Source organism: Marmota flaviventris, chromosome 16 (genome assembly GCF_047511675.1).
Source record: "Marmota flaviventris isolate mMarFla1 chromosome 16, mMarFla1.hap1, whole genome shotgun sequence".
NCBI lineage: Eukaryota > Metazoa > Chordata > Mammalia > Rodentia > Sciuridae > Marmota > Marmota flaviventris.
In genome coordinates this window covers 24856725-24872788 of record NC_092513.1, presented here as the reverse complement: position 1 = coordinate 24872788, position 16064 = coordinate 24856725, and the positions used below count along the sequence as shown (strand labels likewise).

At 36.8% G+C, this 16064-nt stretch overlaps 1 protein-coding gene across 2 annotated transcripts in view; it reads right to left on the bottom strand.

Moving 5' to 3' along the window:
• Positions 1-16064, bottom strand: part of Dym (dymeclin) — a 345904-nt gene that overhangs the window by 102181 nt on the left and 227659 nt on the right. For both annotated transcript variants that reach the window (XM_027948972.2, XM_027948971.2), the window contains exon 14: positions 3832-3934. In XM_027948972.2, the coding sequence (XP_027804773.1) occupies positions 3832-3934 (103 nt within the window). The remainder of the gene's footprint in view (positions 1-3831; positions 3935-16064) is intronic.

Genomic DNA, 16064 nt, shown 5'->3' with positions numbered 1-16064 from the left:
AATAAAATTTAAAAAATCTGTTGTCATGTGGATTATATGTATTGGTATTTATCATAGTAGAAACTGAAAATAAAAAAAATTGAAAGCACAAGAATATACAAACACATTGTTACCTGTCAGAACAATGACTATCACATGTCATGTAGCCTCTGGACAAATCCAACATGAAACTTGGAGAACCACTGGAATGGGTCTGCATATGTTGGCAACATTACTTTTACTTAGCAAGTGAAGGACAGACCCTCAGCTACTGTTTATACTTCTGTTGATTTTTCCAATTCTGGTTCCTGTCTTATCTTGGTGAGGGCCTTTTTTTGCCTTGTGCCTTTGAATTACTTTTTTTTTTTAAGTTTATTTTTTTAGTTGTAAATGGACACAATATCTTTTTTATGTATTTATTTTTATGTGGTGCTGAGGATTGAACCCAGTACCGCACACATGCAAGGCAAGCACTTAACCACTGCATTACACTTTGAAATTACATGATAGGTCAGTTCTACAGAAAGACTCCAAAGCTCTCCAGTGAGCAAAAGGGAAACATAATTTCATTTCTGTGACTCTTCCTAGGACAAAAATTAGATTCTTCTCTTCCCAAATAGTTGTTAAGCAATTGTTAGACACTAGGGAAACAAAGCCTATATGACACTGTGACAGTATTAACAATTTAAAAGCCACAGTTATAGTTTAAAAAGTCATTTGTCATATCTTTGTTTCATTTTCTATATTCAGGTTCTGTTATAAGGGACCAAAGTTGTCTGAAAGGGACATTCTGATTTTAAGAAACTATCAAAAGAGTTTCCTGCAACAATTCTGTTCTTTTGGTCACTAAATTTGAGACAGCAAAGCACAGCCAAACTGTCACTTTGTCTGCCCATGTAGAGGCACTATCTGCAGTGGGTCTTCTTGCTCCCTGTAGAGGACTGGTATGGGATTTCCTGACCCCGCCTCCATTCCCAAAGCAGCCAGGACAGCTTCCTCATTATCTAATATTTAGTTGAGAGATGCTCAGAAAAATATGGCTGTACTAAACTACTAATACTAATGTTTTGGTAACTTGTAATTTGCTTTCTATGTTTTACTCAATTGACTTGTGAATTATACAGTATAGTGAGCATAAACATTTTCTTAATAAACTCAGAAACCTCTAGGTAGACTGAAAGTACTCTATGTACTACAGTAAGAAGAAAAACATATCCTTATTTTTAAGCACTTATTCAAACTCTTTGCTAATATATTTATTCAATCTTGGTACAGTGAGCATACATCTGGGAATCCACTGCTGCATTAAGACTGTTTCATTTTCTTTTTCCATCTTTTATAAACAAATAGTCTAAAGCAGTAGTCCATGACACATAATTTTATGTGGCTGTTGGTAAAGATACTTACCAAGTAAAAATTCTGGGGAATAATAAAAAGAGGAACAGGGGCTGTGGCTGTGGCTAAGTGATAGAGCACTTGCCTAGCATGCATGAAGCACTGGGTTTGAGCCTCAGCACCACATGAAAATAAACAAATAAAATAAAGACATTCTGTCCATCTACAATTACAATCAATCAATCAATCAAAGGAGGAACATATTCATTTTCCCAGTTAATGAATAATTTAAAAGAGAATGACTATGAGAATGATTTCAAATTTATAAATCACTTCATAAACAGTGTTTTGAGCAACAGAAATTACCAAAAAATATTGATTTATCATGAAAGAGTGATTTGGCAGTGCTCATTTTTTAAGGTTACTATTGTTTTCATTAATCAACTTTCAGATTGGTGGCAGAGGGAGTGACTGATTCACAGTTATCACTACCACTGAATTGCTGCTAACCATCCTCTTTAATTAAGGCATTAAAACTCAAGTTCATAAACCTATTTGGAAAATGTTGTGATTTGCGAAGTCTCATATATATGAATGTTAAAATAAGAACTGTTAGTGACAGATTCCAAACAAAACTTTCCCACTATTCCTAGGAAGCAGATGTGTTAAGAAATTCATTTTTACTTTGTGAAAATTTCATGAAAGAATAAACTGTGACTTAAAAACTGTAGAATTCAATAATAAAATTAAAATCTCTGGTTTCAAACTATCCTCTATCATTGCACATAAACTTCATAACCAGAAAATATCATTAAATATGACATATTTCCTTTAAAGAAATCAATTTGAGGGATCTCTGATTAAGAACACTTCAGGACTATATAAATCCAATACATTTTGTGGGGAAAATGAAAAGGAATACTGGGTGAAGCAAATAATAATAGCATAAAAATAACAAAACATACGGATGAACCAAATTCAAGTTTTTAAATTTTTTTTCTTGTAGTTGTAGATGGACAGCATGCCTTTATTTTATTTGTTTATTTTTTATGTGGTTCTAAGGATTGAACCCAGTGATTCATACATGCTAGGCAAGTACTCTGCCACTGAGACAGCCCCAGCTCCCTCAAGTTCTTAATATAAACATAATTCCACAATGCCACCCTGTTCGCATCTGGGATTTCCAAGGAGCTATCAGAGGGAGATTTTTTTTCTTATCACAAGTCAAGGTAAGTATAGAATTAAGTGAATTGTTAGGCTAATTTTTAAAAAACTTTTTGAAATTACAAACTTAATACTTAAATGGGATGACATCATATCATAATACAGTGTGTGCGTGTGTGTGTTTACACTTGCATGTGCGCGTACACACACACAAAGATGAAAAAGAGCGCCAGTCAGGTTGTGGCTACACATAGCTATGTATGTTTATCAACAACTGATATCCGGTCTGATTGCTGTTCCCACAGTCTCATATCAGCACAACTATTTAGAAATGAAACAAACCACAGGAAATAAGCAAAACCACTCTTCAGCTATCTGGTGGCACTGCCACTTTAAACACAAATGTTTAAAGTTTCCAATAAAGTTTCATGTATCAACCCACTAAGTTGTTGTCTGAGATTCAGGGATGTCTCTATTAGAATTTAATGAACTTCTGGCAAGATAATTTTTAGTGTCTTCATCTAAGCCATGTTTCCAGACCTGAGGAACATCACAGATAGATAGCAGCACTGCCCTAATGGGATTCAATGCAGCACTCTCCGTCCCATTATGGTACAAGGCTCACCCCAGGGCTGCTTTTGTTGTATTCCATCAGCATCCTTCAAGGTCAGGTGGTAATGAGTTCTTCATCTTTAAAGTGGATGGAACACACAACACGTTATTACTGTCACCTCTGACCATGACTGACATGTCAAATCCCACAGGCACTGAGAATTGGTGCTTCAAGACTCTGATCAGTTAGCTAAAGGCACTATACTCTCAAGGACATGTTACGTGTTGGTGTGAAGAAGGAGGAAGGTTGGGCTTTGATCATATGTTCAAGTGAGCAAGCAGAGTAAACCAGCTGGTCACCAGAAGAACAAAGCAGAAGCAAAGCAGATCAGAGATCAGAAACTAAATGGCCCTCAGTAACAGGACATTCCTGAATCCATGGATTTTCAATTTTAGGTTCTAGTTCTTTGTGAAATCCAGGTGTATTTATGGCCCCAATACTCCCTGCCACCCAAGTTCAGAGAGAAACCTTTGTACTCTTCCTATAAAATACTTTCTTTTGTTTTTATGTAATTAGTTTGAGTACATTTCCTGACTCAGTTAGTAGGATTCCTAATAATTAACATTAATTATTAATTTAAAAATTTTATTAATTTAAAAATTTAAAAGTTTTCCATTGTTTTGAGACCTCATTTCTTTATTTGCATATTAGAGGTTTCTAAGAGCATGAGAGAGATATTGTTATTAATAAATTTAACAATAAGAGGAATATTTTATTGATGAAATAAGGCAACTACTTACATAATCTGGCAGAGGAACATCATCGGAACTCAGTGAACCTCTCAAGGACTGTGTGGCTTGTTCCAGAACTTTGTTATGTTTTTTAGACAGCAAAGAAAACAAACTGGAAAAAAAAATACATACACACACAAACACACAGAGGAAAACTCATTATATTAAAAGAACTAAATGTGACCTTTTTCAGGTCCAATATGGAGTTACATAGTTCTATAGCATATCAATTATTCTGAAAGCTGCTTGTAAATAACTTTTATCATGCCTATATTAGCAGGATTAATAATATTATTATATAACAAAATGGTGAAGAAGATGTTTAAATTATAAGAGTTCTGAAGAATAAAATAAGTTTGATAGTTTAAAATTATGTTTCAAAACTAGAAGAAATTTTTAAAAGATTACTATAGTGTGGAGTACAGTAGACAAAGATTGAGAAAACCTGGGAGATGGGCTAACTGTATGACTAATTCATATTGTAACCTACTATAGGTCACTTGAGCTTATGTATCTTAATTTTCTTATCTTACAAATGAGTGTTGTATCACAGTATTATTCTATGGTGTAATATAAAGTCAATGTTTCTGTATTTTAGTTTTAGGTTCTTGTTTCTCAAAAAGAATTATTTTAAATATATGCCTTATAAAAATTTACTTCTGGCTATAATGGATTAACTAGAGCTTGACTAACTCTCCTGCTGTAAACAACTAAAATCTAGAAAAAATTGCATGAAACAAGTGTTTTCAGATATTCTACTACATCTGAAATGCAGGATTATAATCCCTAAAAGAGAAATACACATGAACCCCATAATGGTGAGTTTCTACATATAGGAATATTCCAGACTATGGCCCAGAAAGGTGGGACCCAAACAGTACACAGCAGGACTGAGCTGAGAAGACTGAGATATGAATTTAGGGCTGCTGTGGCAGCTGGAATTTACAAGGCAGGATACTAGAGAAAAGAGAATTTCAAGAAAAGGGTTGCAGAAATCCAGATGTCTTCTTGAGTACCTGAGTAAGTACTAAGCTATACCTGAGCATAGCAAGATATTACAAGATGTGGTGATGAGCTACCCAGAAGCTGTATACTGAACATATATTTTGGAGGTCATAAAATACTGAGGGCTATTGTGTTCCAACCAGCCAGTAGATAAAACTCCTTGAACATGAACATTCAGTTGAATTTTTAGAAAGGCCATGCTTTAGGATCAGGACTATTGTACAGATTATTGTAGCCTAATAAAGCTAGTGAATAATCTTCAAAAAATAAAGTTGATTTATATTAAATGTAAATGAACTAAACACTGCAGTTCAATGCCAGAGATTTTCAGATTGGATAAAATTGCAAGACCCAACTACTTGCTGTTTAAAAGAAACATACTGTAAATTTAAAGACCCAGATAAGTTAACAGTTAAATGATATAAAAAATCATACAGCTGGGCACCATGGTACATGCTTGTAATCCCAGCAGCTTGTGAGGCTGAGACAGGAGAATCATAAGTTCCAAGCCAGACTCATCAATGGCGAGGAGCAACTCAATGAGATTCTATTTCTAAATAAAATAAAAATAGGGCTGGGAATGTGGCTCAGTGACCAAGTGCCCCTGAGTTGAATCTTCAGCACCCAAATAAATAAATAAATCATACAAACATTAATAAGAATATTAGAGTGGCCATATTGATTACAGACACATAGGATTAAAGACCATAATATTAATAGTAATGATAAAGAGGAAAATTTTATAATGATGAAAGCCAGTTCACCAAGAATACTTAATAATCCTAAATATTGGATCCTTAAATATACATTATAATTATATGATCCTAATATTCAATCTACTATATCTAGTAAAGCAAGAAATTCTCTTTAGGTTATATGGCAGCATAAAAATGGAGACAATCTTGACATCATGTACTTTCCACATAAATTTGAGATATGATTATATGTAGTATATATTTTTTTAAATGCCCAAAACACTACTCTAGTATTTCTTAGTGATGCTCTTTTAAAAAGACTATTGACTCAAATATTAATTTAAGAAAGTAAGCAATGATTTCAGATGATTTAAACAGGATATTCAATGAAGACAAGACCACTAAATATTAAGGTTTTTTTTGTTTGTTTGTTTGTTTTTAACTGGTGCTGGGGGTCAAACCCAGTGTCTCATATGTATGCTAGGGAAGCTCTTTACTACAGAGCTACAACTCCATTCCAAGTTTTAACTAACATCATCAAATGCTCTCCTACACATCAGTGATAAATAAATTAGGGAGACTATCCCATTCACAATAACCTAACCCCCCCCCCAAAAAAAAAAAAAAAAAAACACTTGGGAATCAATCTAACAAAAGAGGTAAAAGACCTCTACAATGAAAACCACAGAACACCAAAGAAAGAAACTGAAGAAGACCTCAGAAGATAGAAAGACCTCCCACGGTCCTGGATAGGCAGAATTAATATTGTCAAAATGTCCATACTACTGAAAGCGCTATACAGATTCAATGCAATTCCTATTAAAATCCCAATGACAATCTCCATAGAACTAGAAAAAGCAATCATGAAATTCATTTAGAAAAATAAGAGATCCAGAATAGCCAAAGCAATCCTTAGCAAGAAGAGTGAAGCAGGACGTACCACAATACCAGACTTTAAACTACACTAAGAACAACAGTAACAAAAATGGCATGGTATTGGCACCAAAACAGATGCATAGACTAATACTACAGGATAGAGGACACAGAGACAAACCCACATAAATACAGTATCTCATACTAGACAAAGGTGCCAAAAACATTCACTGAAGATAAGATAGCCAATTCAACAAAGGGTGCTGATTGGAAATCCATATGTAACAAAATAATATTAAACCTCTCTCTCTCACCATACACGAAACTGAATTCAAAGTGGATCAAAGACTTTGGCACTAGAATAGAGACCCCTGAGCCTAATAGAAGGAAAAAGTAGGCCCAAATCTTCATCATGTCAGATTAGGATTTGACTTTCTTAATGAGACTATTAAAGGGCAAGAAGTAAAATCAAGAATCAATAAATGGGATGGATTCAAACTTTCCTCAGCAAAGGCAAAAATCAATAACATGAAGAGAAAGCCTACAGAATGGGAGAAAATCTTTCCCACATGTATCTCAGATAGACCATTAATCTCCAGGATATATAAAGAATTCAAAAAACAACAAAAACTACCACCACCACCACCACCACCAACAACAACAACAAAAAAACCCAAATAACCCAATCAATAAATGGGCTAAGGAACTGAACAGACACTTCACAGAAGAAATATAATCCATCAACATATATAAAAAAATGTTCAACATCTCTAGCAATTAGAGAAATGCAAATCAAAACTAAGATTACATCTCACTCCAGTGAGAATGGCAATTATTAAGCAAACAAGCAATAATAAGTATTGGTGAAGATGTGGGGGAAAAGGTACACTCATACATTGCTGATGGGACTGCAAATTGGTGCAGCCAATCTGGAAAGCAGTTTGGAGATTTCTTGGAAAACTAGGAATGGAACCACCATTTGACCCAGCTATCTCTCTCCTCAGTCTATACCCCAAATACTTAAAAACAGCATACTACAGTGATGCAGCCACATCAATATTTATTTACAGCAGCTCAACTCACAAGAGCTAAACTATGGGACAAACCTAGGTGTCCTTAAACAGATGAATGGACAAAGAATATATAGTACATATACACAATGAGATATTACTCAGCCTTAAAGAAGAATGAAATTATGGCATTTGACAGTAAGTGGATGGATGTCGTGAGCCATCCATGGGCTGTGTGTGTGTGAGATATGCACATCTGAGCATATGAGGGGACTGGTCTAGCGTTGCGCACTGAATGGGTTATGCAACTCAAGTGTGCCTTTCCTCTCACTCTGCCTGTGATCCCACACAGCACCTGAGAAGGGTGTGACTTGCCAAGATGTTAATCAATCTGCTGACCACAAGACACCATCAAGCAAGACTCTACCCTTGGAAATCCTATCCCTTGACTTATTTGGGTGGAATCTTCTATCAAATGTCTTGTCCCCAATAAGTAGGAATGTGTGTGCTCTGGGTGTGATCTCTCTCTCTTGCTTTTTCCAGCACTCCCCAGCATGGAGCTGATCCTTGGGGTCACTGAGCAGGCCTTCCCTCAACCTTAGAAACTCATTTTCATGTGTTGCATGGTTTGTTTTCTGTTTTCTTAGTTATTGCTGCATCCGGCTCCTTTAAACCCAGCTCATCTTGTCAGCCCGGACAGTTGACAGATGGAACTGGAGAATATCATGTTAAGCAAAATAAGCTAAACCCCCAAACCAAAGGCTGAATGTTTTCTCTGATATGTGGATACTAATTCTCAATAAGGTGGGGATGGGGGGCTAGGGAAGAATAGCATTACTTTGAATTAGGCGAAGGGAGTGAAGGGGTACGGGGTTAGGAAGGACAGTAGAAAGAGTCAGACATTATTACCCTATGTACGTAAATGACCACCTGACCAGTGTGATTCTATCATGTATGACCAGAAGAACGAGAAATTGTACTCTATTTATGTACGATGTGTCAAGGTACATTTTACTGTCATGTATAACTAATTAGAACAAATTTTAAAAAATCCTTAAACATTCATTAGTTACACTAGGTTAGCAAATATAACAGAGGGAATGGATATTCTCTAAGTTTCTATAGAAATATAGTGGGAAGAAAAAAATAATTATAGGAGATTAATTAATAGTTATGAAATGATACTAAGTGCATGCCAAGCATATATCTAAAAGAGCGATTTCTGTCAAATGGAATAGTACCGTATAGGGTTTAGGTCTTACATAATTTTTTTTTTTTTTAAGAGAGAGAGAAAAGAGAGAGAGAGAGAGAGAGAGAGAGGGAGGGAGGGAGGGAGAGGGAGGGGGAGAGAGGGAGAGGGAGAGAGAGAGAATTTTTTAATATTTATTTTTCAGTTTTTGGCAGACAGAACATCTTTATTTTATTTTAGGTGATGCTGAGGATTGAACCCAGCGCCCCGCGCATGCCAGGCGAGCGCATTACCACTTGAGCCACATCCCCAGCCCCGGTCTTACATAATTTTGAAAGGAAGAAAGATTCATTCGTGCAGGAGAGGAGAGGAGACATTTCTGAATACAGGCAAAGCCCAGAGGCATAGGTAGGGGGCAGTGAGAATGAACTTGGAGTAGAGGCGCTACACAAAAAAGCAGGAGAAAAAATTCAATCTATGAGGGTGCATCATTTTTTTTCATTTTATTTTTCTGGATCTCCTGCATTTGAGGTTTTATTTTGTTTTTCCATTTTAAGCTGAAAAGTAAACATCACACTTTCCTCTTACCACTATTCACATGATCCATTAGTAACTAATATCAGAAGTTTATTTTACACGATTCTAGAAATGTTCAATGTACCAATCCATGTATAAATGCATACTGTGTGTATACATCCATAATTTTTATTCCACAAAATATGCATTATTTTGTATTTTGAACTTTTCCCTCCATTCATTCAACACATACTTACTGATTGTCAGTTATATGATATTTAAGCATACGGAAGAACTATGCTTCCTGTAGCCTAGTCACTGCAATTGTTTCCAGTGTTTTGCATCATCTGCAGTACTGCGATCAATACCCTGCACATGACTTTTAGCATAGCCGAGACCACATATAGGATAAATTCCTTGAAGTAAAGCTGCTGAGTAAGAAAGTAATTATGTAATACTGAATTTAATTCAGGGCACATATATTAAAATATGCAAATTATTTTGCAAATGATGCAAAGGAAAAGGTAATAATACATTGGAATTATGAGTAAAGCAGGTTCACAAGGAAATGCATAAAGAAAGAAATCAGTAAGATGATTCAATTGGTTGTAGTACATTTTCTGATATAAATGGAACTTCAGGAGTATTTTGAGACTAAAGGTTGGTAGTCCATTCTAGCACAAGACATGGCAAGACTCAGAGGAAGCTGGGCCCAGAAGCTCACGCTTAGAAGCTCGGGAGGCTGAGGCAGGAGGATCATGAGTTCAAAGCCAGCCTTAGCAACTTTAGAGATCTGTCTCTATTTTTTTTTTTTAAAATATTTATTTATTTTTTTTTTAGTTTTTGGCGGACACAACATCTTTGTATGTGGTGCTGAGGATCGAACCCGGGCCGCATGCATGACAGGCGAGCGCGCTACCACTTGAGCCACATCCCCAGCCCAAAGAGATCTGTCTCTAAACAAAATACAAAAAAATGGCTGGGGATGTGGCTCAGTGGTTAAGTGCCCCTGGGTTTGATCCCTGATACTCAGAAAATAGAAAAAAAAAAGATTCACAGCAATAAATTGGATGCTCAACAGAAAGGGAAAAGGACAAAGGAAACAAAGTGGTGTTTTTGGTTTTTTTTTGAGTTTAGAAAGAACTAAGGAGAGGCCTTATGAGTTCACCAAACCTGGAATATTCCCACTCCCCACAAGCTCTGCATGCATGTGTGCATCCTATTAGTGTACCTTCAGAGAACAGAAGCAATCTATGGTAAATTCCATCATCAAAGGAAAATTGAGTAAATCCTAGAAATCAGAGCAAAACCAAAACAAAACAGAAAACCCCAACAATACTTGAAGCTCATTCCTTTTCTTTGGAAAAGAAAGACCAATGTGTTTACTTATTTATTTTACAAGAGAATACTAACAATCTGTTTTTCTTGTTGGTAGGAGACCAAACAAGGAAATGAGCTTCAATTCAAACATAAGGTATTTCAGTTGAGCATGATGGAAAGTGTGGCTATTAAAGGCATCAAATGTTGCAGCCGTATACCCCAAGAAGCTGTGGTATTGCTCACAGTTATCTTTTAAAAAATTGTCTAAGAATAGATCATTTGAGGTCACTTCCAATTCTCTACCAGGAATGAGAAACAGAATTCACACTGGCCCTTAAGATATTATTCTCATACACTTTGATAGGCTTTCCCTCGAGTTCCTACAGCTAGTGCTTTCAAAGTGTTGTGTGTGTGTGTGTTTAATAGTCTAATTTTGGCTTTCATTTAGCATTTTTAAGGCAAATGACCCAAATTTATAGAAGAAATGACTTGCAAATTGCTGTGACAAAAGTAACTTTTGCTTAAAGCTCTGCATTCCAAGTACTTAGACCCAGCTTAGGCTAGTCAAAGTAATAAAGACATATGATATTTGTATATAAAAAGGTAAATATGTTTATAAGTGAAGCTGATCTTAAAGTGTACTTAGTATTCACTCAGTTGGGATGTATTTGCCAGAATACTTTTTTAAAATTAGAAAAAGATGAATTTTTCTATAAGTACAAGAATATGCATTACAAACTGGGTAAATGATGAAAACAACTAAAATGCTGATGGGGAATGGGTAAATAAACTGGGGTATTCACACCATGAAATACTGTATAGCAATTTAAAATAATCTACAGCTATATGTTTTAAATTATCTAAAACTACAAAGTTGAGCAAAAACCAAGGGAATTCTTATAGAATGGGAACAAGGTGATGATATTTACATAATGTTTTAAAATGTAGAACTAGTGCATATATTTTATAGATAAAACACATGAAATAATAATGTAAAATATATATGGAATGATAAACACTACATTTAGAATAATCATTGTTCTCTTGAGGAAGGAAGGAAGGAAGGAAATGGGATTAGGGAGGAAAAAATAAGGGATTTAGTTTCTCTCATAAAAATGTTCTGGTAATACTGAATACATACACATGAAATTGCTATAGTATTGTCTATTTCTGTGTATGTGTGTGTGTGTGTGTGTGTATGTGCCTGAAATATTATATACATTTAAAAAACTTGATAAAAAGAGCATGCTGTCCTGAAGAAAACAGAGCTCCTGCCAACAGCCAGCATTTCACAAAAGAAAGAAGCATGTAAATAGAATCTGCGTGGTCAGCCCAAACTGGGACGTGTGGAGAAGATCACAAGCTGGTGAAAATGGCTGCAGTTGAGGGTGCACAGATGGTGGCAGGAGCTGAGACCAGAATGAAGACAGTTAGAAGACAGACTGTGAGGGGCTGCTCATGCATCAAAAGCCCTGGACTTTATTCTACACAGAGCTGAGAAGCTAATGGAAACGCTGAAAGAGACCTGGTTTCTTGGCCTCAAGAAGCTCAAGTCCAATAGGATAAGGAAAAAAAAAAAAAAAAAAAGTCTACAATGCTGAAATCAGAGAAGGCTGGGGGTCTGAAGAGAGAGCCATGGGGATATAGAGTAGGATAAGTATATTCCACAGAGGAAATCTAGCTTGAATATGGCCTTGAAGTTTAGGGATGTGCTAATTAGAAAAATAAAACATGAAGAAGAACAATTCAGAAAGGTGAAAAAGTGTACCAGAAGTGTATCAAGAGACTGTGGGGCTACAGCCATAGCCATAGCTTACAGTGAGATTAGAGAAAGTTCATGGGGGTGAGCTGTGGCAAGAGATGAAGTTAGCAAGACAGGCAGAGGCAGATTCAAAAAAGGCCTTACATACCAAGATAAGAGGTTTATGTTTCATCTTGTCAAGTTGTAGAGACAGAAAGTAAGTCAAATATTTACCAAGGGCTCACTATGTGCCAGGCAGAGTAAAAGCTGCCTGATATATGACGGTAAGTCTAAGCAACAGTCAGTCATCATCCTGCCTTCCTGGAGGGCAGTTCAGAGAGGTCATACCTGGATAGACTGGAGTGAAGCTGGAATGTCATGAGGACACAGGTGAGGGCTGCCCACCTGTACTTTAAGATTAGAATAAGAAACCATTTCTGGAGACAATGCCTAAGTGTCCCCTTAAACAACATTTAGGAGTTGGCCAAGTAAGTTAGGTAATGGTACAGGTAACCTGGGTAGAGAAAATAGCATGAATAGAGGCTGAGAAACATGAACACTGCTGGTAGAAGAACAGCATGTAGCAGGGCACAGCCACAAGCCTGGGGCAGCAGGCAGGAGCGTTCAGCACCTCTTGGGCCTCACATGCACCTTGCCAGAGGTGCTCTATGACAGCAGGACTGCAATGCCAGAAAGAGACAAAAAGTCAAGCTGCTGCACTTGGTATTCAGGCATAAGGAGGAATGTAGGATTGGCAGCAAGGATGGTGGTTATCTTTGTGCATCTGTGGCCTTAGCTTCTTTCCTATCCTCTCCCATTCTATGGTGGCCACAGTATCCCTACCATGGAATCCCTCAGGACTCAGAACCAATGTTTGAAAATCACTGACCTGAATAATGAGGCACAAGCATGTAACTATAACTATATTTGCTTTAGAAAACATCCTCTCTCCTGGAGGGAAAGAGGGACAGGAAATTATAAGAGAACAGAAGTGGAAACAGAATTTTAGGGAAACATTTACATTACCCAAAGTAAGAGTTGAGGAAGCTTTGAATTAAAGGAAGTAGGAGTTATTTGGAAGACAAGAGAGATAACACAGAGAATAAATGAAGGGCATCACAGGTGACTGAGGTTTCTAACTTAGGAAATGTAACAGCTGATGGAAAACAGGTAGAAGACCTGAGGCAGGGAGAGGGCTTGGGAGGACAGCAATTCACAACAGCAGCGGCAGCTCTAACACACACAGGGCTTACTGGGTATCAGGCACTGTCCATCAAGCAATCATGTGAGGTAGGTACTACCACTACCATATTCCCTCCACCTCTTTTAAAGGGTTATGATGAAATTGAAGCAGAGAGAAGCTAAGTAATTTGCACAGGTACATAGCTACTAAGGAGTCGAAAGTCAGGAGTTAAAATTCAGGCATTGTAGCTCCAGAATCTAGAGCTGCTCAGGGAAACCAGTGGATATGGGAGACAGGGGTGGGCAGGCCTAAATGGCAGCAGAGGAATACTAATCTGGTGCTATTAAGAGCAGTGATGAGAAATTTTGGGGTAATCTGCACCAGCTTCAGTCAAAAAAGTGAAGGTGATTCCAAAGATGTTGTGTAATGTAAGCAAAGAAATGTAAGGACAGAGCCCTGGAAACCACCAAGACTGAAAGGGTAAAGAAAGCAACAGCAGTCAGTAAAGGTTGATTAAGGAAGTATTCAGAAGTAGGAGAACTGGAAAAGACAGACATTGTGGAAGCCAAGAGAGCAATTTCAAGGAGGGAACAATTATCACTGTTAAAAGCTGCCAATGGGTAAGTAGGGCTTAAAAATGAAACAGGGCCATGGATTTGGCACAAGGAAACAAGTCAATGGTGACCTTACCCCTTTTCAAGGGGGGAGAAGTGAGGCTGCAGAGGTGGGACATATATCTGGGGGAGCAAAGAGGTAGAGCAACACCAGGAAAGGAAGGCACCGGAATAGAGAGCCACCCAGTGGAAGGTGGTAGGCGGGGAGGGGCTCGGCTTTGAGAAGGTGTTCAGACATTTCCCACAGTCCTGCCAGTCCCCACAACTCTGAGGGAACTTCTCCCCATGCCACAGACCTTCCCTCCGCACACTCACAAGGACACTCACCAGGGAGAAGATGAGTTCCTGATGTTCACAAAAGAAAATAAGCAGGGGGCTTACAGATAGAGGTACAGGTAGAGAGTGCTGGGTAGTTGACCTGAGCCCAATATTAATATTGTTTTATAGTTTTAATTCTTATTTAGTTCAGTGATTATAAAGTTCTTCACAAATCCCAAAGAAATGCAAAACAATTGAAAAAAAAAAACCTATTAAAATTATCAGAGGGCCCTAGAAGCCAAATCTTTCCAAACTCTAAGCTCTGCTGCTGTGGTCATTGACTCCTACATGCCTGTCCCCATTTCCTCCTCTCATTCAAGGCACAGCTCCAGAGCCTTATTCACAATACTCAAGGAAGAATGTTTCTCTCCTGTGCTGACCCTGCCTCTGAACTATACAAACTTCGCCACTATTCACTGCATACAAACATACAGTATTAGGCGGCTGATTACCTTACTTTTAATCAGTATTGTTGAGGAATAATTTGTATGTAATAGTAATAAAACAGTGATTTTAAGCATTCAATGTGATATTTAAAAAAAATATAAATATTAATGCAACCCACCACTATAAGCATTATTAGAACATTTCCATTACCCCAGAATGTTCTCTTGTGTTTTTTGACAGTCAATATCTTCCTCTAATAACCTCCCCTACCCTCCAGACAACCACTGCTCTGCTTCTGTGGTTTTGCTTTTTCTAGAATTTCATGAAAATAGGATCATAACCCTATGTATTCTTTTGTGTGTTCTTTCCATCTCTCAACATGCTGTTTTTCCAATTCACTCATGTTGTTCAGTATATCTATAATTCATTCCTTTTTATTGCTCAGTAGTGTTCCATTATATGGACATACCTCAATTTCTTTATCTATTTGCTAGTTGATATATATTTAGGTTGTTTCCAATATTAGGCTACTATGAATAAAGCTGCTATAAATATTCTTGAACAAGTTCTTGTGTGAACCTGTTTTCATTTCTCTTTAATAAACATTTAGTTGTCAATGGACCTTTATTTATTTACCTATGAGTGGGAATGCTGTTTGTTTAATTCTATATCAAACTTCCAAACTGTTTCATATTCTTACTTGGTATTTCAGGGTTTTTTTTTTGTTTTTACTTTAGCCATTCTAGTGGGTATGGAGTAGATTTTCCCTGTGGGTTTAATTTGCATTTTCCTAATAAGTTTTCTTATACTTTCTTTGAAGGATCTATTCAAATTTTTGCCCACTTAAGAAAAGGGGTGTTTTTCTTCTTTCAAAGTTGTATTCTGGATATAAGTCATTTATCAGGTGGCCTGGGGCTGGGGTAGGGTGTTGTCTTTTCATTTTCATAACAGTGTCTCTAGAAGAGAAAACATTTTAAAATTTGAAGAAGTCCAATTCACCAAATTTTAAAAAAAATGTTTTTTGTGTTCTATCTAAAAAAAAATGTATGCCTAACCTAAAACCTCAAAGATTTTCTTCTATGATTTTTTTAGAAGTTTTGTAGTTTTAACTATTATATTTAGGTCAACAAATACATTTAGGTATTTGAGTGAATACGTGTATATGGCACAAAATAAGAGCCAAGGTTCATTTTGTTGGTTTTGAATTTTTTTTTTTAATACTGATATTTAATTGCTCTAGCAGCATCTGCTGTAAAGACTAATCTTTTCCCTTGAATTACCTGGGCACTCTTGCTGAAATTTCATTGCCCACACATGAACCCATCTACTTCTGGACTGTACTCCATTCCATCAGCCTGTCAATCTATCAGGCACTGATATCATACTGTCCT